A 22,395-nucleotide genomic window follows, 5' to 3' on the forward strand; every position below is an offset into this window, starting at 1 on the left:
ACGCCTTGCACGTCCATCAGAACAGCAGCAAAGCTGGGTTTACGCCTTGCACGTCCATCAGAGCAGCAGCAAAGCTGGGTTTACGCCTTGCACGTCCATCAGAACAGCAGCAAAGCTGGGTTTACGCCTTGCACGTCCATCAGAGCAGCAGCAAAGCTGGGTTTACGCCTTGCACGTCCATCAGAGCAGCAGCAAGGCTGGGATTACGCCTTGCACGTCCACCAGAGCAGCCGAGCGCGGTGCCGCGGTGCCCGGGAAGCTCGGCTCCGCCAGCGCTGGGCCGTGGCGAGCAGCCAGCGGGGCCGCTGCCAGCGCTCATGCAGCTACTGCAGCGGCGGGGCCTGCCAGGGAAGGCGGTTCTTTCTGCAGAAGCAGTGGGAAAAAGCCCACAGGAAAGAGGAAAAGCCTGACACTCGTGCTGGAGCTCGGCCTGGGGACCGGAGGGGTCGGGACTGCAATAAAAGGCTTTTCTCTGTGCGAGGGGCCGACGGCGCTGAGCCTGGGTCAGGAATGCAGACACCGGTCACAGGCGCCCAGTTCCAGCTCGGCGGGCGCTGCTCGTCGCCAGAGCGGGTTCTGCGGCCGGGAGCTGCCGGCATCTCCCACATCATCCCAGTTAAACCCATTTCTTGTGCGTCTGTGGAACCACTGAGCCTCAACACCCATTCCCAGCACTGCAAACACCCACCTCCCTGGGTTCCAGATATGCTGAATGGAGGCTTTTCAGGCAAAATAACACTGGAGTTGGTAAACAAGGCGACACGGTAAATGAGCTCTTTGAAATACCAAGCGATGGTGACCTGTGCGAAGGGGAATACCAAACCGGCAGCTCTGAATGCCAAAACCAGAGCGGTTCTTCTCCTCTCCCCTGTTACAGACCAAGCACGATGCTGAGAGTGCTGAACACGCTGCCTGCAATCAGTTCATTTCACTTCACGGCAGGATCACCTTCGCCAGACCTTCCCACCAGCAAGGAAACTGATCACAAGTACAACAGATGAGCCACGAGAAACCACCCCGGAAACAAACTGAAAAAAACAAGTTCAACAGGTTGCAATTGGCTAATTTTAGTTCTCTGTGCAGGGCAAGAATACCCTTTTGTTTGTTTGTATGTAGATAAACCATCTTGATCAAATAAAGCTTCTAGAAGCAGAGAGACATCACAGAAATGAGCACAGCATAAATGCATGCTTGTGTAAATAAGGAATTCGTTGCCATTTCATCCTGAAACAGTGAGTTACAACAATGTAGGGAGCTGGTAACTGGCTGCGGAAGATGCTGCTGGGACCTTCTCCTTTTGGCAAAGTGAGATGTGGGGGGACAGGAGGGACAGGGGGACGAGGCGCCGCACAGCGATGGACGGTCACTGGTGCTGGGTCATTACAGCCCCGAGGGAAAGGATTTAATGCCCCTGTCCTCTCTCCAGCACAAACCCACGCATTGTTAGGCAGATGTGCCGCTCATAATCCGTGACACAACACAATAAACCACAGCGATGCGTTCCTGCCCGTCGGCAGCAGCCGGGACGGACCCTGCGCAGCTCTCACCTGCAGATCAGCCACATCACCCGGCCTTTGCCAGCACTAAATCGGGGAACTTGAGCCCACCAGAGACTTTGCACCGCCAGATTCATCACACCTTGCCTTCCTAAACAAGAGATTAAAGCATCTGTATAACACCTTGGAGGTTTCCTCGCAATTAGCAGCTGATTAGCGGCTCTGGGTGTCTTGGCGCTGATTGACAGACAGAGGAGCCGTCAGTCCCAGCTCGTTGCCGTCAGTCCCAGCTCGTTGCCGTCAGTCCCAGCTCGTTGCCGTCAGTCCCAGCTCGTTGCCAGCGCTCACAAAGCGCTGATTCCCCCCTGCAGCACCACGTTAAAGCCACGGAGCCGGAGCAATGGGAGGATGCGGGAAAAGAAAGGATCCTCTCAGCTTTGGTGGAAGGGATTGGCAGGTCCAGGAGTCACCGGGGACAAGGAATAACACCCCCCCCCCCCCCCCCAATTACAAAATTAATGAATATATAAAATGCTTCTTTTTGTTTGTTTTGAGGTAAGAAGACTAAGAAGGGACTAATGGCAAATTAAAATAAAATAACATTGTGGTAATTTAGAGGGAATCAGGAGTTGTCCACCTAACGAGGTGGAATTCGACTCCCCGCACCCTGTTGTGCTTCTGTAGGGATTTATCCACACCAAACCAGAAAAAACAAATGGAAGAAATGCAGTGACAAAACCTCACATTGGTTATTTGGGAGAGTTTGGAGCATTCAAGGGATAAAATGTAATAATTAAAAAGTTAAAAGATCACCTTTTTATCCTGCTGGGTGACTGGGACGGAGAGGCGGAGAAAGGAGCTGCCGAGCTGGAACAGACCAGAGAGCAGAAACGTGCAGCGGTTTGGTTAAACTGCACAGCTGAGAACTCCGTGTTTGCTCCCCGGTTTGTCCTCGGGCTGCCCCGACCCACGGGGACCCGCTGCCAGCCCCGAAATTCGCTCCCCATTTATCCCACGACAGAGAAACACCCGACGAAAGGAAGAGCCGACCCAGCTGCCGAGGGACGCGGCTCCCTTCCCTTCCCTTCCCTTCCCTTCCCTTCCCTTCCCTTCCCAGGAATCCTTTTTGGCCACGGCTGAAATGAAGAACCGCTAATGGAAACCTGATGGATTTTTTCCTATTTGCTGACATGTAGAGTCCTGCATCTGGGCAGGAACAACCCCAGGTTCCAGTATAGGTTGGGAAATTACATATTAGGGAGCAGTGTAGGGGAAAGGGACCTGGGGGTCCTGGTGGACAACAAGGTGACCATGAGCCAGCACTGTGCCCTTGTGGCCAGGAAGCTCAATGGCATCCTCGGGTGTATTACAAGGGGGGTGGTCAGTAGGTCAGAGAGGTTCTCCTTCCCCTCTACTCCGCCCTGGTGAGACCCCATCTGGAATATTGTGTCCAGTTCTGGGCCCCTCAGTTCCAGAAGGACAGGGAACTGCTGGAGAGGGTCCAGCGTAGGGCAACAAAGATGCTGAAGGGAGTGGAGCACCTCCCTTATGAAGAAAGGCTGAGGGAGCTGAGGCTCTTTAGTTTGGAGAAGAGGAGACTGAGGGGTGACCTTATTAATGTTTATAAATATATAAAGGGTGAGTGCCATGAGGATGGAGCCAGGCTCTTCTCAGTGGCAAACAATGATAGGACAAGGGGCAATGGGATCAAGCTGGAACACAAGAGGTTCCACTTAAATTTGAGAAAGAACTTCTTCTCAGTGAGGGTGTCAGAGCCTGGCCCAGGCTGCCCAGGGAGGTTGTGGAGTCTCCTTCCCTGGAAACATTCAAACCCGCCTGGACATGTTCCTGTGCGACCTCTCCTAGGCGTTCCTGCTCCAGCAGGGGGATTGCACTGGGTGAGCTTTCGAGGTCCCTTCCAATCCCAAACACACTGTGATACCGTGATGCAGCAATGAGAACCAAAGGCAGCCCGTAGCCTCGACACAAGGGTTAGAGGTACGAGACACAACGCCCCTCGTTTCAGCTTTTGGGGGGCTTTGCCACACTTGCACATTTTTGCCAAGTATGGGACAAACTTCTGCCCCAGCGAAAAGGTTTTGCAGGTTCTTCCTGCATTAAAGCCTCCTTACGGGAGGGTCTGAGCAGCTGGGAGGCTCTCTGCCTGTGTTTAAAGAGAAAAAGGTGATCCGCGCTATCCAGTAAAGGAGGAAGAGACAGCCAAAGAAAAGCAAAATCCTTCTGTGTGCAATAAACCGGGTTAAAGGGACTAGAGACAGAAGATTTAATAGAGAGAACAGAAGCTGCGGCAGATAAACAAGCGGCACAAACCTTTAAAACTACTGCGAAATAAACATGTAATTAAAAACCCAGCCACTAAACAAGCAGGAGCCGTTCCCTCAGCCTCGCAGCAGCAAAGGCAGGAGAACCGAACCAGCTACAGAGACCTGAAGGTCAGGATTAATTAAAGCTCAGCCCACCCACCATCGGCATCTGTTTTGCAGAATCAAATCAGATTCCCAGCTGGCGTCTGGTGCCTTTGCTGGGAGCAGCACCATCCCCAGCCCCTCCGGCGCCGGGCACCAACCGCTGCAGACAGACGGAACCCGGGCCGCTTTCAGACGGGGCGCGAGGACAGCAAAGCCACATCTGAACCCGTTTTGTGCAGCGCAGGTGGCCGCGGAGGTGAGGACACAGCCCGGAGCTGCCTTGTACCAATTCCCCAGGAATTCGGCACCTGTTTTGCTGCCAAATCCTATTGCCCGCGTTGCGTAATCGTCTGGAACACATTGTGTTCTCCATTTGCTACCGCTGCTCCAGCACCTAAATCACAAATGATCCGGGGCAGGAGCTGCCTGTTAGTCCCAGATTTATGGCAGGACTTGGCAGCAGGGCAGAAGGCCCGTCCGGGAACACAAACAGACACTAATAGCAAAGGAAGAGCACTAAGCAACAGACTCATTCCTATAAAAACTTTATTAGAAAAGAGGGCGCAGCCTCCCAGGAACGACATTATACATCATCTCCCCAGCTTCTGCCGTTGAACAGTCACAATTAAATACGAGCAGCTACAAAAACAGTGTGTACATCTATAAAAGGAGGAGTAATCCTCCCATGGCCGTGGTGTTTCCCACGGCGGTTTGTGGGGTCACCCCCAGGCTGTGAGCTTAGCTCTCTGCTTTCTGCCCTAGGGAGCTCAGCTCTCCATCTCAGCAGAACTCCGCGCTGCTTTAATGCAGAGAGACAGAAAAGAGCAAGTTGTTATGGCTTGATATTGCATCTGATACGTAATGCTGGTGCTTTCAAATCTTAACATCACACAGAAGTATTTTCGCTAGTGTTATTTCAATGGTAAATAATAATAATTCGTAATAATAGAATAATAAAAACCCAGAGGTACTAACACTGTCACAGAAAAGAGACCAGCCTCATCTAACTAGCACCTACAGATGAGAAAATAGAGGATAAATAGGGCCTAGGATATAAAAGCCTTTTCTCTACTCATACCTGAAAAACTACCCTGTCTAATCTAGGACCGGTTTTAACGGTGCTAATATTTAGCACCTCAGCCTCTACATGGAATCATAATTGCGATTCAGCCGCATACTGTGTAGTGCAAAACACACAAAAAAAGCAGGAAAAGTATTTAAAATATACCCACTTCTCAATTTCCTTACAGATGTTTTCCACACCGTGCCATAAAAAAGCATTTAAAGCAAAATAGATATACAAAAGCTCTTGTGCTGAAGTCAGCGGCGTATGTACACGTTAAAATCGGGACTACAAAAAGTATCCTAGTGGCTAAGGCAATATATAATACTTTTTTATATAAAGAGTGTTCGACGAGTATAAAATTCTGAGCTAACGCATAGCCGAGCGTGTCCCACGGGCCGGGCGGCAGCGACGGCCGCGCTGGCAAACCTGACCCCGGCACCAGCAGCTCACTGCCGGCAGAACTCGCTGGTGATGTTGGGGAGCGGGTAGGCGAAGAGGGAGAAATCCAGGATGTACTTGAGCAGCAGCTCCTTGATGAGGCGGCGCTGGGTGTTGCACAGGTAGTAGTGCAGCGTCTCGGCCGTCACCGGGTGGTACCAGGGCTGGCGCGCGGGGAAGCGGACGAAGGGCGGCGAGCGCACCCGCTCCAGGACGTAGTTGGCGTCGGCGTTGAGGCGCTCGTAGGAGCCGATGAAGTCGTAGCGGACGGCGCAGGGCTGGCACAGGTTGTAGATGGGCATCCAGTGCTCGTTCATCCTCTCCACCTCCTCGTCCAGCAGGTACCGCAGGAACTCGGAGAAGGTCACGTCGTCGCCGGCCGAATTGCCCCCGTTCTTGCGGTAGCGCCTGACGATCTCCACGCCGTACCTCTGCTGGTACTCCTTGATCTCCCCAAATTTATTCCTGTAGGCCGACAGCAGCCTCTCCATGGGGTTCCGCACGAAGATGAACTTGTAGTAGTTCTTCAGGCGGTAGCTGATCTCCTCCGGCTTCATGTCCCCCAGGAACACCAAGTCGCTCTTGTGGTCCATCTTCAGCTTGACGTCCACGCTCTCCAGCGCCCCGTCCAGCACCTTGAGGATGCGTTTCCAGTTGGAGCAGGCCACCTTGGGCACGTAGCAGTACAAGAAGCGGTGCTTGTCGCTCACCAGGAGGTGCCGCAGCACCGTGCGCCGCTGCCCGGCCGGCAGCTCCCAGACGCTGCGGGGCATGGCCGGCTGCCCGCACAGCCCCCGCAGCGTCCGGTTGCGGACGTCCCGCAGCACCTCGGCCTCCAGCTCCCCGGGGGGCTCCGCGCCCCCGCCCCGCCGCGCCGCCTCCCCCGCCGCGGGCTGCAGCGGCTTCACCTCGGCCAGGATGCCCTTCTCGATCATGAGCAGCAGCCCGCTGGAGGCCAGGATCACGGCGAACATCAGCATGGAGGGCAGCAGCGCCGCCCCGCCGCCCCGCGCCCGGGCCCGCCGGCGCCCACCGGCGGCCGCTCGGCGAGACTCGTCCCGCCGGGGCTCGGCGGGGAGCGGCGCCCGGGGGAACATGGCCGGGGGCGGCTCAGCCGCCGCGCCGCACGCCCCGGGGAGCTCGGCGGCTCCCGGCGCCGGGCGGCGGCCACGGAGGCGGAAGGGAGGCGGAGCGGCCGCCGGTAGTGACGGGAGCGGCGGCGGCACCGCCCCGCAGCCGGGTCCCTGCCGGGATGGGGCCGGTGGAGCTTCCCCCGCCCCGCAGCCGGGTCCCTGCCGGGATGGGGCCGGTGGAACCACCCCGCAGCCGGATCCCTGCCGGGATGGAGCCGGTGGAGCTTCCCCCGCCCCGCAGCCGGGTCCCTGCCGGGATGGAGCCGGTGGAGCTTCCCCCGCCCCGCAGCTGGGTCCCTGCCGGGATGGGGCCGGTGGAACCGTCCTACAGCCGGTTCCCTGCCGGGATGGAGCTGGTGGAGCTTCCCCCGCCCCACAGCCGGCTCCCTGCCGGGATGGGCCGGTGGAGCTTCCCTCGCCCCGCAGCTGGGTCCCTGCTGGGATGGGCCGGTGGAGCCGCCCCCGCCCCATCCCGCGCTGCGGTACCGGGGGTCGGTACCCGCCCGGCATCCCGCCCGTAACGGGGCCGAGTAACACAACGCGCTTCCCTTTCCCCGAAATACTTCTAAACTGTAAGTTAAAATCAAACCCTCCGGCGCTTACCCGGAGTCACAGCAGCACAGCTTGTAGCCCGGTGCTTCCCAGCTTGGCTTCAGCCCTTCGGTGGCTCTGTGTAGTAGCACAGCCTTTAATTAGGTGGCTGTAGCGGGTTTTGTAATATGAGGCCAAACTGGCCTTAATTAGCAGCTGTGCCACACTTAATTATTGCACTGCATAAAGGAGAAGGAGACGGGATTACCTGGTGAGCCCTGCATAGAGCCTGTGCCACCGCCTGACAGCCAAGGGACACGATTAACTAAAACTTTGTAGGTATTTCCCCCAATCTGACGCTCTCCTGACACTAGGGAGCCGCTTAACCCCAAGGCTTTGTCCAAAGCAGCACAAAGCTGTGACCAACAGCTCATCATCCAGGCAGCCTGGGAGCCAGAGCACCCAGCCAGCCCTAAGGATGCTGTTTGCACATCCAGCGCACTCCGCGGCACGAATCATTTCATACTGGCATTGCTCTGCATGTTTGCCTTCAGCGCGCTCTCAGAACACACCACAGGGCCTGTGTGTCTTAACTAGTCTTGCAGGGACTCTCTGTCAAAAGCTTGCTTAACATCAAGAGAAAAAACAGCTCCCACTTAGTTTTGTTTGATCAAAAGCCAAGAGCGTTTTGTCAGCCAAGGCAGACAAAGCATTTGTAGTGAAGTGCGAGAGCCTGGAGCTAGATTCTTTTACATTTTACCGGTTTATTTTGATGTAAATATAGCGTTAGCTCTAGGAAGAGGTGGTATGTTGTACCCTGGTCCAAGGATCTGCTCTTGATCTCAACACCAGCATAAACTGTGGCTGCACCAACGCAGGTTGTACCCGTGGCATGGAGAGGGGAATATATCGAATCATGGCCTGCACTTAAGCTGCACATTTCGTCCATAGGAGTCCTGAGGTCCCTATAAATGGTGCAGAAGAGACCCCCCCACCATTCACAACCCCAAATGACAATACATTGCAGCCGTGGGTGTCCACAGCTCCCGGGACAAGCCCTGTCCGTGGAGGTGCTTTCCACACCTCCATCTCCCTGGGCTGGAGCAGCCCCCTCCCCACAGTTCCTTCTCACAGGTATACATGGGGGATTTTGTAACTCGCAGCACTTTTAAAGACACTTTGAAACCCCAGCGTTTGCACTGAGAGCACCAGAGCAGCAGCAAACCTCCATCCCCAGGTAACCACCAGCTGGTGCCGAACGACCCTCCAGCCATTTTCCTCACTGCTAATTCGCACGAGCAGAAAAATGACATCAAAATGTGTAACTATTATATGCATTATAATATTATGTGCGTTACCTTGAGCTGGTCTCCCAGCATCATTTATGCAGGGCATACCTGGGTTTAAAGCAGGCTGCAGAATTCAGCCCTGGCTGTCAGAAATGGTGGCTTAATGGGGAAAGTGGGGCTGGAAAGCCAGAGGGACAGCCCTGTCCTTGCAGCTGGGAGCAAGGCTGGACGTCGATGGCCACCACAAGCACCGCCACGTGCCCTGCCAAGGCTCTGCCGGCCCTTCGGGTGGGATCAGATATTCATTCTGGTCTGAGAAACTGCAAAAACAGCTGAATGCGTGAGGCCCCTTGAAAAACTCAGTGAAAGAAAGGAGGTTTCTGAGAAGAACAACAGTTTGGGCTGACGCCAACTTCCAAACAAGCAGCACGGAGCGACAAGACTGTGACTCCTGCAGCGCAAACGAGCCCCTTGGAGGGGCCCGGGGGGCTCCAGATCCAACAGCAAAGCAAGCGAAGGAAGAAGAGACCTGATGTCAGGGCTGCGTGTCCAGAGATTGTCCAGGAGTTACTATAACGGCCTCTTAACCAAGGGAGTAAGCACAGGAGCCGTTTGGTGAAACCAAACTCACTATGTAAGTCAGACTTTCTTATATCTCATTAAAAAAGTCTATCAGAACAAGTCAAACGTGCTGAGTGAGTATGCTAAATAATTCAGAGATTGTCATGATAGGCTCAGTCTATCGCCCTCATAACAAAAATCGCTATTTTCAAGGAAAATGTGGTGCTGAAAGATCTGCTTATCTTACAAGTGCAAATTAACTGATACGCAGCTGGCTGAACTTGCAAAGACCTTACGCCGAGCTTAGTGCCGATTTTCCCCACTCCACTGCGCACAACTATGAAATCGCTTTTCTTCTGAGCCGCTTCGGGAGCTTCGGTTCCTCCGTGCAAGGAGAACGGCTACACCACCGTGGGTCAGCAGCAGCCGTACCAGCTCGTCCTGCCCCGGCCGAGGATGCTGGGGCGGGAGGAGAGGAGCCGGTTCATCCCCGAGGGCCGTGGGGCCGGCGGGTCCGTGGCAGAGCCGTGGGGCTGTACATCCCCGGGACACACCCTACAGGGGCCGGCGCTGCACGCTCAGACGCGCTGCAGCTGGCGGGGGTCAGAGACAGGGCAGAAATGCTGCGGGCGCTGGAGCTCGGGAAACCGTGTCCGTCGGCAGAGCCTCCCCGGTGCTGCACAGGCAGCTGCTCCGGCGCTCCCCAAGGAGAGCGGGCTAACGTGGTGAGCATGGCCCATTCCAAGAGCCAGCAACAGCCACCACTCCCGTTTTCCACCCGTTATCCCCCACAAGCCGCTGGCCAGTCTCTAATCCCCTTCGGATCAGGGCTGCCAGATTCACACACATCAAACATCTGTGCGGGCAGCCAGCTGTGGTTTTGCCATCGGTTTTCCATACGAGCACACATTAAATCCAACGCAGTATAGAAGCTGTGTTGCGAGAGAGTCCCCAAGTCTCTGCACTCATTCGAGGTGTAGCTGCTGCTCTTTACAACAAGCCTGAGGCTCTCGAACAGCTCTTGCTGGAGCTGTGATGGAGTTGCGAGTCCCGCGGGTCCTGTTCGGGGATCAGCACCAGCCTCGCCGTCCCCTCGCACGCTCACACGGCCAGAACGCGCGGGGCGGTGCGGGGATCGTGGCGGGGACGCTGCAGGGCCAGGACCCAGTGCGGAAATGGGAATTGCTGCAGGGTCGGTGCTCCCCCGAACCCTACGGGGTGAACTGGGCTGGGTTAGCGACTCAGTGTGAGCGTGCTGGGCGAGACGTTGTTTCCTGCAGGAGAACAATTTCAGAAGGGCCAACCATCTCCTGAAAAGACGTTGTTCTCACTGAGCCAAGCACGATAGACGCTTCGACATAACCCATTGTGAGCATTTCTCCTACACCTCAACGCAGAGGCAGAAATGTCTGTTACAGCCCCACGCGTGAGTGCAGGGCTGCTGTCCCCGGCCTCAAAGCATCTCCCGTGTTCCCAAGACAGGGACATCCCTGGGGAAATCGATTCCCACGGGGTGTCCCAGCTTTCATCTCATGGGGAGGCGAGAACAAAACCCGACCGTGCCCGTCTGCGTGCATGAAAACGGCTGATGCGGTAAAACAAATGGCACTAATATGCCATATAATTCCCTTTTTATAGGCTGTAATTATACAACGTGGCATTAATTCAACCTGACTCTTTCACTGCGCTGGGGCTGTGATCTGGAGGGAGCTGTGCTTGGTAATGGAGAAACAGCCCCCAGACACACATTGAATTGCCACATGAGCCTTGCTCTGGGCAGTTTGGAGTCCCCCGCCTTGAGCAATCAGTATCCTCGGCCCCGCGGGCGGCAGAGGACGCTGGGTCCCCTGCCTGGGGGGTCACACGGGCACATCCAAGGAAAAAGAGGACAAAAAAAGACCCTAAGAAAAGGCCAGGGGACACCGAGCTCTGCTTCCCAAATCAGGGTTCAGGGGCTGCCAAAAAGCTGTTTGGTGCTTCTCACAGAGGAGCCTCCACAGCCGGGTTTGTGCTGCTCCATCTCTACAGATTCAAAGCAGAACTAAACCCAGCGTGTTCGGGGGACAGAGAGCTTGCCCTGGTGGCCCCGCCGCGGCACTCAGGGAGAGGGAGAACTGCCCTTCTGGAGTCTGTCACCGCTCTTCCCAGAGCACACGGTGCTCCCGAAACCGCGACATTCCCAGCGTGTGGATCTGGGAAGAGGCACAAACCGGGAAACGCTGCTGACTTGCTGGAAATTCTCAGTTTCCGAGTGCCAAAGGCTGGCGGGGGCCATCAGCGCATCCCGCAGAGCCCATCGCCACATCCAGCAGAGCCCATCGCCGCATCCCGCAGAGCCCATCGCCGCATCCCGCAGAGCCCATCGCCGCATCCAGCAGAGCCCATCGCCGCATCCCGCAGAGCCCATCGCCGCATCCCGCAGAGCCCATCGCCACATCCCGCAGAGCCCATCGCCGCATCCCGCAGAGCCCATCGCCGCATCCCGCAGAGCCCATCGCCGCATCCCGCAGAGCCCATCGCCGCATCCCGCAGAGCCCATCGCCACATCCCGCAGAGCCCATCGCCGCATCCCGCAGAGCCCATCGCCGCATCCCGCAGAGCCCATCGCCGCATCCAGCAGAGCCCATCGCCGCATCCCGCAGAGCCCATCGCCTCATCCCGCAGAACCCATCGCCACATCCCGCAGAACCCATCGCCACATCCAGCAGAGCCCATCGCCTCATCCCGCAGAACCCATCGCCGCATCCCGCAGAGCCCATCGCCGCACCCCTTCTCCAACAGCGCCGCCACCACAACAGCTGCATTATTGATGAGCTGCTTGTGTTACAAACCGTATGATCTACCGGTGCAGAGAAAACTCTTGCCAACGGAGAAAACTCCTCCTAACGTCCTGGCCGGCGTTCGATGGGTGTTTGCACAGGGTGTCCTGTTTGCTCCACCAGCTCGGAGCGAAGGCTCCGCAGGACCGCGCAGCATCCCCTGTGCTGGGGGCTGTGACACGTACCTGACCTCCAGAAAACCACATTAATTTAACGGGAGAGTCGGCTGGAACGCGGATCACAGCTGCTCCACCGGTGTTCTCGGCTTGCTGACCCAGCACCGCTTCCCCTGCAGGGTAAACGTGAATCAGGATGCAAACCAAACCAAGAGCACGGAACGGTGCCTCCCGCCCCGCCGGGAAGGGTTTGGAGGGGAGCGTGCGCAGCTCTGTGCCTGAGCCCCGGCGGCTGTGGGGACGGGGAAGCCCTTTGGGGGTTTGCAGGGACTCGGGGCACAGCCGGGGTGCAAAGCATCAGCTCGTTTGCCGCCGCGCTTCGTAGCGAACCTCCGGAATCCTGCAGGAGGGAGGGCGCGGTTTGCGGGGCCGGAGGCAGCGGCGCCGCTGGAAGCGGGCACCCCCGCCCTGTTCTGCTCAGCTTTTGCTCGATATCCCTTCAAAACCACCTCTGCGTTGGACAGTCTGTCTGTTTGCTAACACGCGTATTCCAGCACTCCCGACGCCACGGGGAGCGGAAAAAACCTCCATCGAGACGCAGCCTTTTTTCAGCGTCGTTAAATTGATTCGCTTTTAAGAATTATTGGGTGGTCGAACCTGCTCCAACTGCATCTTGTTTCTGCAGAACACTCCGGAGAGGTTTATAGCGATATTAAAATTAAATACGAAGCCACAGAATAAATGGTGCTTCCATCCAGCGTATCTTGTAAATCCCATTTAAATTGTTTCCTTTATTAAATATCCTTTCCTCTTAAAAACGGATTAACTGCTCTCACTGGAGGCTCTGATGGAGAAGCCATCGCATCTCTATAGCAACAAGTGGCACAAACGCACCCCTGGCTTCCACACCGGTACTCGCCTCTGTGATCCGCCACATCGCCCCACTGCACACAACACCCTTACAGCATTTCCCGTTATTAATTACCTCCTGTTATTAATTATCTCCTGTTATTAATTACCTCCCTGAGGCCACGACTTTGCATCACACCGGAGGCTCCTTTGCAAAGCCGTGTGGGTCCCGTCCCATGTGGAACGTATGGATGGGGATGTACACATTTCCCAGCGAGGCAGGGAACACCAACCTCGTTTCTCCTGCGTTCCCATGATTTTGGGCTCTTTGCTTCCCTTTTTCCCAACAACCATCCTCGGTGTTCTGGCGCTGCCCTGGGCCGCTGAGCTGGACCTGGGCTGGGTTTAGAGCCCTGCAGAGCTCTTGACCAGGTTTCAGGCCGGTGTTTGAAGAGTTTCCCTGCAGCCCTGTGGATACCCACCCTCATGGCCTCACAGAAAGGGCTGATTCAGATCTGTTTCGGGAGTTTGCACGGTCCTGGTCCCCCCCGCACCAGCTCCAGCACAGCCTGTTCCGGGCCAGATGGGAATTACCTTTCTGCTGAAGCTTTTATTGCCTCTGGGAACACCTATCTGGACATTTCTGGGCAAACGGTGCCACACAGGGTGACCTGCGCTGGGCAGGGTGACCCGCGGCAAAGCAGGGTGACCCATGGCAGGGCAGGGTGACCCACAGGGCAGGGTGACCCGCGGCAAAGCAGGGTGACCCATGGCAGAGCAGGGTGACCCACAGGACAGGGTGACCCACGGCAAAGCAGGGTGACCCATGGCAGGGCAGGGTGACCCGCAGCAGGGCAGGGTGACCCACGGCAAAGCAGGGTGACCCGTGGCAGAGCAGGGTGACCCACAGGGCAGGGTGACCCACGGCAGTGCAGGGTGACCCGCGGCAGGGCAGGGTGACCCACGGCAGGACAGGGTGACCCACAGGACAGGGTGACCCGCGGCAGGGCAGGGTGACCCGCGGCAGGGGCAGGGTGACCCGCGGCAGGGCAGGGTGATGCACAGGGCAGGGCAGGGTGACCCACAGGGCAGGGCAGGGTGACCCGCGGCAGGGCAGGGTGACCCGCGGCAGGGGCAGGGTGACCCGCGGCAGGGCAGGGTGACCCGCGGCAGGGCAGGGTGACCCGCGGCAGGGGCAGGGTGACCCACGGCAGGGGCAGGGTGACCCACGGCAGGGGGAGGGTGACCCACGGCAGGGCAGGGTCCAGCCCGGTCCCGCAGCGCAGACACGGGGATGCAGTGGCCGGCAGAAGGCGCAGCTCGCGGTGCACGTTAAGAGCTTCACCTCGTTTTTATTCAGCTTCCGATGAAACAGCCGGTGCGGGAGCAACGCAAAAGGGGCTCTGGGAGGCTGTGGGTGCTTCCCCATCAGACAGCGCCTGCTCCGAGAGGCCGGTGCCTCGTTTTGCTGCAGGGACACAGCTGAAGCGGGGACACTCACCCTGTGGTGGCACAGCCACCATCACCGCGTGGGGACCAGGGAGTGTTTGCTCCATTATCGTGTCCCAGATGCCCCAGCTCGGCGGGCCGAGCCTTTTCCCTGCAGCCATGGGGTGAGAAGGGCAGAGTAAAGCTGGGGAATCCCTAGGCGGCAGGTCCCTGGGACAGCAGGTGGCTGTGGGGACGTGTGTCCCCTCCCGGGTGGCACCAGCTCTGCCAGGGGCTGACCCACCCCGCTGTGACAAACCTCTCACGCTGTTCCTCCGGCACAGCCCATTTATCAGCGGCCGCTTTAACGCGACCGAGCGCTCCGTCACGTTAACACGACAGCCCAAATCGCTCCCCTCTCTCGGCTGGGATGAATTCTGGCGTAATTACAGTCAATCATAATTAGCGGCATTAAAGCAGCAGTTAAATGTAAACAGGAGCTTGCGGCTTTTGCTCCGGGTGGGAGGACATTTCGGCAGGCGGGGCGAGTCCCGGATGCCGCTGCGGTTCGCCTGGCCGGGAGCCGCGGGCGAGGGGCGCGGTGGGACCGCCCCGGCTGAGGGGCTGCTCCGAAACGGGGCGTGAGCCACGGACAGAGCAGCCGCGCCAGCACCCCCGGCCCCGCGGGAAACGGCAGCGGTAACACGGCAAACCAGCCCCTGCTTCCCGAGCGCCGGAGTCCCAAAGCTCAGGAGGAGCTGTCGAACATCTCCCACCCATCCCGTGTGCCCGACCCCGCACCTCGTCCCAAAGGCCCTGCAGCCCCCCTGCCCCTGCCCAGCACCCCGAGTGCCACCTTCACCCGCATCTCCTGCAAGGCTGGCGATGCTGTCACCTCCGGGTGTTGTGTGCAGAACGAGGAGCTCCACCAGTGACCGTGATCACCGCCAGGTCACTGAAACCAGCCGTGGAGCCACCACGAGACCCTCAGCTGGCCCAAGCGGTGGGGTTTGGGTGACAACTCACCTCTCTGTGTCACAGCCGGGTGAGGTCACCTCTGTCCCCCCCAGGCCAGCAGGACCCCGGTGTGGCAGCAGAAAGTCCCCGGCAGCACCAGACGTGGCCCGAGAGCTGGAGTCCGTCAAACGTGGGACGCGGGAGAGCCGGATCCAGCTCAGCGCGGCTCCCGCGGGGAGCAGATTTCAGCAGCAAATCCAATTTTGTTTGACGTTAATCCCAACTTCTCAGTCCGCCACGGATGATCCTTTTGAGGAGGGCTCGGCGCGCGGGAGGAGCTGCGGCACAAAAGCTTTCTCTGGGGTTTGGTTTGAATTAAACCCCTAAGCCAGGCTGGCCCGGCCTGGCGTGGCGCTGGAGCTGGCGCTGGAGCTGGCCGGGCCGTGGGTACGCACGGGCGCAGGTTTCTGCTCCACTCCTGGTACCCACGTCACCGATGCCTTGGGGCAGCTGAGTTTGCCTTAAATACAACTGGAAGTTTTCAAATTGGCTCCTCAGCAAAAACCCAAAGCTTGGGGGTCAGGAGTATCATGCCCGCTGACCCCACACCAGCTCGCACATTCAAACGTCACACGACGAGCTCCTCGCTCCCTGTGGGACGATAATTCAGTTTCATACACTTCGTTATCCAGGGGGTTTCCGTTCTCAGCCTGGATTCTCTCATTTTTATCCACTTCTCCAGGTCCATGCCTGACCCACCCGCAGTTTGGGCTGCGCTCAGCAAGGCCCCTCGGGACTGCGATGGGCGCAGGAAGCGACAGGCGGGGAACCACCAAAAACCCCAGTTCCACCCATGAGTCCAGCCAGGAATGTCCTGAGGTCCCCAATGCCCCAGCGAGGTCCCCAATGCCCCAGCGCGGTCCCCATGGCCCCAGCGCGGTCCCCGCGGTGAACTCTGAGCGGAACGGGCAGGCAGGGGGAGGAGAACACCACAGCACCCGCTTGTTTTCTAAATCAATACGATTTTGCAAATTTATTTTTTAAGAATTACTTCTAATATATCTTTCTCACAGAAGGAGGGTATAGGGAATGTTCTCATTCCATCTGTAAACACTGAAATACAGATCTGGGAAACCAGAGAAGAGACACAAAAAAAGTGCATTTTACAAAATTATCAACTAAAATATATTTTACATGTATTACGTTTCAATTTAAATTCTACCGGCTGCATTTTCAGTTTCAAAAAATATTTCCATATCTAATAGATTAAAAAAGCATGAAATATTTGTCATTATGGATAAGACATTTCAATTCATTTACATGCTGTTCGCACAACAGCATCAGCAACCACGGGAATCTCCAACAACGTTCTTGGCCTGAAGCGGATTCTAACGCGAGAGGATTGGGGATTTGTCCCCTCCCGACGCGGAGCGGAGCCCCTTGGGGACCAGGGAAGGACAACTGCTCTTCTGCCTGGACAAAGGCGGGAGCGGGGTGGCAGGAGGAGTCTGGGTGAGCCGCTGTGGTTTCCAAGGCTGGCTGTGGGTCTGGAACCCTCCCTGACGGGGATGCTCGGGGTCCTGCGGCTGGTGGCACTTGGGGCAGGTCTGGTGGCCGCGGGCAGCTCACCGCTCAGGCTGGGGTCGGAGGGGTCCCTGCACGGGCCACGTGGGCATTTAGGGCTCCCCAGCCCCTTCTGCGGCCCCGGGGAGCTGCTCTGCTCCCCCAGCGTCCGCCCGTGTCCCCTCGGGCTGCCACTCCGCTGCCACCTCCCTGCCCTTTCGCCCCAAAGCGCCCCCGACTGCCACCCCGACACGGCCCCACCGCATCAGCAGCCCGACCGCCCTGTGCCAGGAGACCACCAGTGCCCAAGCTCATCATTAAGGAGAAATCTGAGCAATTCCTTTGACAGTAACAGTATCTTGAGGTATAAATGAGATAAGATGCTTCACCCGCAAATCCTTGCTTGCGTAGCGAGGACTGAACCTGCCGGAGCTGGGGGTACCCAGGCAAGAATCAACGGGGCTTTGCCAGCCTCCTCTGCACGGCTGAGCAGGAACCACCCACCAACACCAGGGACACGCGTGCCCTGTGCCCAGATCTCGTCATCTCCTCTCAAGTCATCTTCCAGACACGCTCCCCTCTTTGGTATGTAGAGCAAGTCTCCGGAGAACTCCCGCATTAACAAGCTGTTTCCAGGAGCGGGGCTGACGCTGTGCAGTTTCCCGGCCGGGCCAGGCAGGCGCGCACGCAGCCGGCAGAGCGGCCACCGAGCCCCCCGGCCCACCGCCAGAGCAGGATGAACACCGCCACCGGTTGGCACGGGCTCAGAAGCCCCAAAAGACGGGAAAAACACAGATCCCTAGTTTCGCTGAGCGGCTCCAGCCAGCAGGAACAGGGCCGAGACGGCGCCGATTCTCCCTCTCTACGTTAGTGCAATCTAGAAACGGACTCCCAGCTTGGCGTGAGCGACTCGACGGACTGTTACGCTGTCCTTTGGTTTGCTTTAGAATTAATTCAAACAGTTGGCGTTAAGATAAACGAACGTCTATCTAGGATCTATACACGTAAGGCAAGAGGCAACAATATCTGTGGGGCTCGGGTCGCATGTGTCGACACGAACCTTTCCCAATGCTCAGTTCCTTTCAGGAGGAGAAAGCCACTTTGGTGAGCTTGCTCGGGCCGGGCTGGGAGAGGTGAGGCTGCGAGGCAGCACGGCCGGGGTCGGGACACATCGGGGGAGGGTGGTTACATTTTCAAAAGCCAAGAACACTCAAGGGTTTGCCATTTCACCCTCCAGCCTCTAGCTTCTTCACACTGAAGACGTATGGGGTTCAACGGGAGCTGTAAACGACATCAAAGGAAAACAAGCCGGGAAGAAAGAGTAAACTCGCTTCTATCGCGAGGGCCCCCCAAGCTGTTGGGGAAGAGCGATCCTTGGACGAGCACACACAGATCTGACCCAGGGAGCCCGCTCTGTGCGCTCCCAGCTCCGGAGCGGCACGGCTGCCGGCAGCGCTGCAGGGCCGTGCCGGGCACACACGGCTCTCCATGCTGTGGCGCACACAGCTCTTCGCACCGCGGCACCGCGACACAGCTCTCCGCACCACAGCACAGCTCTCCGCACCACAGCACAGCTCTCCGCACCACAGCACAGCTCTCCGCACCACTGCACCGCTGCAGGGCTGCGCTGTGGCACACACAGCTCCCCGTGCCGTGGCACCGCGACGCTGAGCCCGCGGTCCTGCCGGTCCCTCCCTGCTCCGCGCTGGAGCCCGTTCCCCAGCCCTAGTGCAGGTGGCAATGGGCAGAACAGCAAGGGGAGGGGAAGAGAAAGAGGAGGGGAAAATCAGCGCCGCTTCTTCCCCCGCTGGAGCGAAAGCTGCTCAAGCACAAGCCAAGGCCACTCTGCACCCAGGTGGCTCCCAAAGGAACGGTTGTGTTCTGCAGAAGCTCTCGCCCGCCGGGAATCCTCCCAGGCTGTCCCACGGGACACGGGAGCCTCCTGCGCTCTGCCCGGGGCAGGGTCTGGGGCTGCGCACTGCACCCCGGGGCACGAAAAGCACCGAGCCGGCACAGCGCCCCAGCATCCCCCTGCACCCTTCCGCCTCTCCACCCAGCGATGGCTCTGCATTCAGCTTACTGGCTTTTATCCCCTTGTGAACCCCTCCTAGTATTTGCATCTCTAGATACATATATAGATATAGATTTACATATGCAAGTACCTATATCTATATACATATATTTATTTTATATGTATATATTTTCATTTATGCTTTTCATGAAGTGCTGTGCTTTCAACCGCTGCCTTCATCCGCAGGGCTCTGCTCCCGCGCACGCTTTTCAGTCCGAGGAAAGAGCGCTGGGCACCCTGGTCCGCGAGCGGCACCGGGAGCTCGTCGAGAGCGCAGAGATGAGCCGCCCGTCCTCGCCGCCGTCCCACCGCACAACGCCGCTACTGCGGGTTCTTCAAGATGCGCCCGTGCCTGAAGTCGTAGACGTGACGACAGAGGAAAACCAGCTCGGGGTCCGTGTCCTCGGGCACCTTGCGGTGCAGCGGGGTGGAGTACTCCTCCGAGGGAGGAACCATGATGGTTTTCCTGCCTGGGATCCCTTCGACTCGACGCTTTGCCAAGGCACAAAATCTGCAAGGCAATGACATGAGCAGTTAGCGTGGGCTCGGTTCACCTTCCGCATCAGAAGCCTGGCTGTGGGGCGGCAGGGCAAGGAGAATTAAGCTTTGCTCAAGAGGAGGACGCGAAGTAGCGATCGCTTTTGATCCCAGCCTGAGCTGCAGGAAGCAGCACGACGGTTTCTATTTGCATACTGGTGGATGCCACACAGTACAAAAGGTGTCTGCAATTAAACCAACTTGCTTTTAGGACTGCAGCCTCATTTTTGTTAATTAGCCCCAGAAAAGGCTTATGCATCAGGCTGTTGTTTAAGCAAGTGAAGAACTCAGGATGCCTTCAGCGAACCTCTCTCCCAGGTGACCTTACCCACGGCAGCACAGGAAACACTCCTGCCAGCAGCTGCTCCGGAGGGCTGGGCTGTCAGCAAGGACATGAGCTGTTCGGAGCCAAAGCTTAGGGCTTGGGTTTTGGTTTGCTGTTTCGTTCGTTTGGTTGTTTTTTAGTTTTCAGAACAACAAACAAGATTCAGCTTACGAAGAGCTTGTAAAACAATTTGTCTTTAGAAGTTCTAACAGCAGAGCACTGGGCCAGGAGCAGGAGGACCAAGAGTGCACGAGCGCCTAAACATCCCCGCTGCGCTGAGACTGCACAGTCAACAACCTGCACCAAGCACAGCCAAAGGGATTTCAAGCACTATTTTGCATTATGGATGTGTGTCCATTCAGCCCCCAATTCCATTCCACCCTGCACACCCACCCAAAGGACGGCAGCCTTGAGTGGGGTTGCTCGGAAGTTCTTAGTGACAAAGTTTCGATTGGATCAGCAAGAGCTGAACGGTAAGAGCCTGAGTGGCTGCTCCCAGTGATGCTGCTGCCAAAGCACCCGGATCCGTGGGCACAGACACTCGTGTCTCGTAGCCACACTGACAGGAGTGACAAACGGGCTGCGTGGGGAGCTCTGGCACCCCATGTCCCATAGGGGATGGATGTACAGGATCATCTCCTGCTTTCCTTCGGTTTGAGATCCAAGTGATGGGTTCTCCTGCACTGAAGACCTCAAGCTGTAGTACCGAGGTCATACAAGTGCAAGCACCTGTGAGCCTCTTACAGCCCCTATATTACACAAAACAGACCCGTAAGGAATCTCACGTGGAAGAAGCACTCACAGGCGGCCGGACCAAACCGGTACGTGGTGAGCAAAGTCTGGAGGGCTGGCACAGTTCTGCTTGGAACGGCAAGAGTGCCGGGGGCCCAGCAGCAGGTGAAGAGCACCACCTACCTGCAGTACTCTGCAAAGGTCAGCACGTAGCACTTCTCCTCGATGCAGGCAACGCTGTTTTCGTCCTGATGCCGAGATGCAAAGATCTCATTCTGCAAGAGAAGGAAGGAGGAGGTCACCCAGCTGGCCAGGAGCCGCGGGGAGGTGGGACCAGCTCCACACCCTCCCCCAGCGCCTTCAAGGGTGTCTATCAAAGCCTGCTCATTGCAGATACTCTTTACAGGTAACATTTCACATAATCCAGGCGCCTCCCAGGTGTTTTGTGACCTATTTGTAGTGCGCACCAGATAAATCTCCCATCATTTGGCACTGCCCGGCACACTGTGAGGCCAAGTGTCCAAGTCCCACATGTGCAGCCGGTGTTCCAAAAGCAGTGGCGCGGCTCCAGCGCCCAGCCTCCCTCCTCCGCGGTGACAGCCGGCTCGCGGCACCGCTCACAGGCCTCCCGGGAGACGAGCTTCGCAACGCTGCGCTGCGAGAAATAAACGCAGCGTTCTGAAAGGCGTGGTGGTGCCTGCGGATGGCAGGGACAGAGGCGAGAGGAGGAAGGCTGAGTCCATCAGGGGCTCTGCAGGGGCTCACAAAGAAAAGCCCCTGCAGGAGGCACCAGCGGCTGCCACCGCTGACGGTGCAGACCCAGCCAGCAAACCCCAGGAGCCCGAGCGCTGCCGGCCCCGCAGGGATGTTCTGCAGCCCGGTCCCCCTTCCTGGGCTGCAAATTCAGCTGTACAGCTGGGAGCTGACACGGAGGTTGAAAAGCACTGTGCTGCCTTTACTGTGACACACGACCAGTCTTTCTAATCCATCTCTACAGCAACGCCAGAGGAATCCCTCCTTTTCCAACCCGCTCCTCATCCCAACTCAATTAGAAAGGGAAGCAGCAACAGCCTTTTTCCCCCCAGGTAACTGATGAAACTTGGCTGTGCAGCAGGCAGGACAGGTGAGATATGGGGCAACCCAGAGCCATCTGAAAGAATTTCGGGTGTGGTTAGATCGGCAAAGACGATCTCTGGGAACACGGATGCGCTGCACAAGGCTGGAAGCAATCCCTGCGGGTTTGTCTCTGCTCGCAGCCCTGAGGAAGCGGGCTGGACGGAAAGGCACCGAAAAGGGTCAGCGTTTGGGGACGTGCTGCATCAGAGAACCCAAAACGCCACACCTTGCTCCTGCACCTTGAGCTTTTGGTCGACTCCTTAAATCAAAACTATCTGAGTCACCTCTGGCAAGCCCGTCCCAGCTACTCAGCCCAAACAGCACACTCTCGTTTGAAGTCTTGTGCAATTAAGCAGGTGTGCAAAAAACTGGCTTAATGCCTCCTGGCCAGATTACTGGTACGCTCTCTACAGTCAAATGCAACTGGATACAGTCACGCTTCACTTACGGACTGGAGAACGATAAAAGTACCACATGCCAGGTTAGGAAGTCACCTGTGCCCTGCACATCAGGCAGGTACAAGTCTCCATCACCCCCAGTCCTGCTCTCGCCCCTTCCCACCCCTTTGGTTTAAAAATGTCAGGGGGAAAAACAGGAAAAAGGCACCAAGCATTTAGGTGGGTTGAAAAGAGCACTAAATTCTCCATTCCCAGTTTAAAACCAGCTTATTCTGTCACCCAACACAAGCCCATGCAAAGCAGAGCAAGGCACGAAGTCGTAACGATTCACACATTTTTCCTTTTAAAAAGCGAACTCTATTACACTGGCACAATGCCCCAAGTCAAGCTCTAATTCTGGTCATAGAGCTATCCAGGGGGAGGATGACGGATCCACATTTCCTCACAAATTTCTGGAGTTTCGGCAGCAAATAAAGGGATGTAGGAGGAGACGGCAGCACAGGACAGAGGTCCCCGACGCCCTGCACAACCGCAGCAGGCT

At 57.2% G+C, this 22,395-nt stretch overlaps 2 protein-coding genes across 2 annotated transcripts in view; both read right to left on the bottom strand.

Moving 5' to 3' along the window:
• Positions 1-4,454: 4,454 nt before the first annotated feature.
• CHST14 (carbohydrate sulfotransferase 14) lies at positions 4,455-7,087 on the bottom strand. The gene has a single exon (XM_065838982.2). The coding sequence runs from the start codon at positions 7,070-7,072 to the stop codon at positions 5,438-5,440; it is 1,635 nt and encodes a 544-aa protein (XP_065695054.2). The 5' UTR covers positions 7,073-7,087; the 3' UTR covers positions 4,455-5,437.
• Positions 7,088-18,250: 11,163 nt separating this feature from the next.
• BAHD1 (bromo adjacent homology domain containing 1) overlaps positions 18,251-22,395 on the bottom strand; it is a 31,901-nt gene continuing 27,756 nt past the window's right edge. The window contains exons 6-7 of the mRNA XM_065838935.2: positions 20,524-20,615; positions 18,251-19,257 (exon numbers count right to left, since the gene is read on the bottom strand). Of these exons, the coding sequence (XP_065695007.1) occupies positions 19,068-19,257; positions 20,524-20,615 (282 nt within the window). The 3' untranslated portion in view covers positions 18,251-19,067. The remainder of the gene's footprint in view (positions 19,258-20,523; positions 20,616-22,395) is intronic.

Source organism: Patagioenas fasciata, chromosome 5, assembly GCF_037038585.1.
Source record: "Patagioenas fasciata isolate bPatFas1 chromosome 5, bPatFas1.hap1, whole genome shotgun sequence".
Lineage (NCBI taxonomy): Eukaryota > Metazoa > Chordata > Aves > Columbiformes > Columbidae > Patagioenas > Patagioenas fasciata.

What these genes read in the sequence shown, in the direction of transcription:
- CHST14 (XM_065838982.2), bottom strand. Translation starts at nt 7,072, where the DNA reads ATGCCGGGCGGGTACCGACCCCCGGTACCGCAGCGCGGGATGGGGCGG.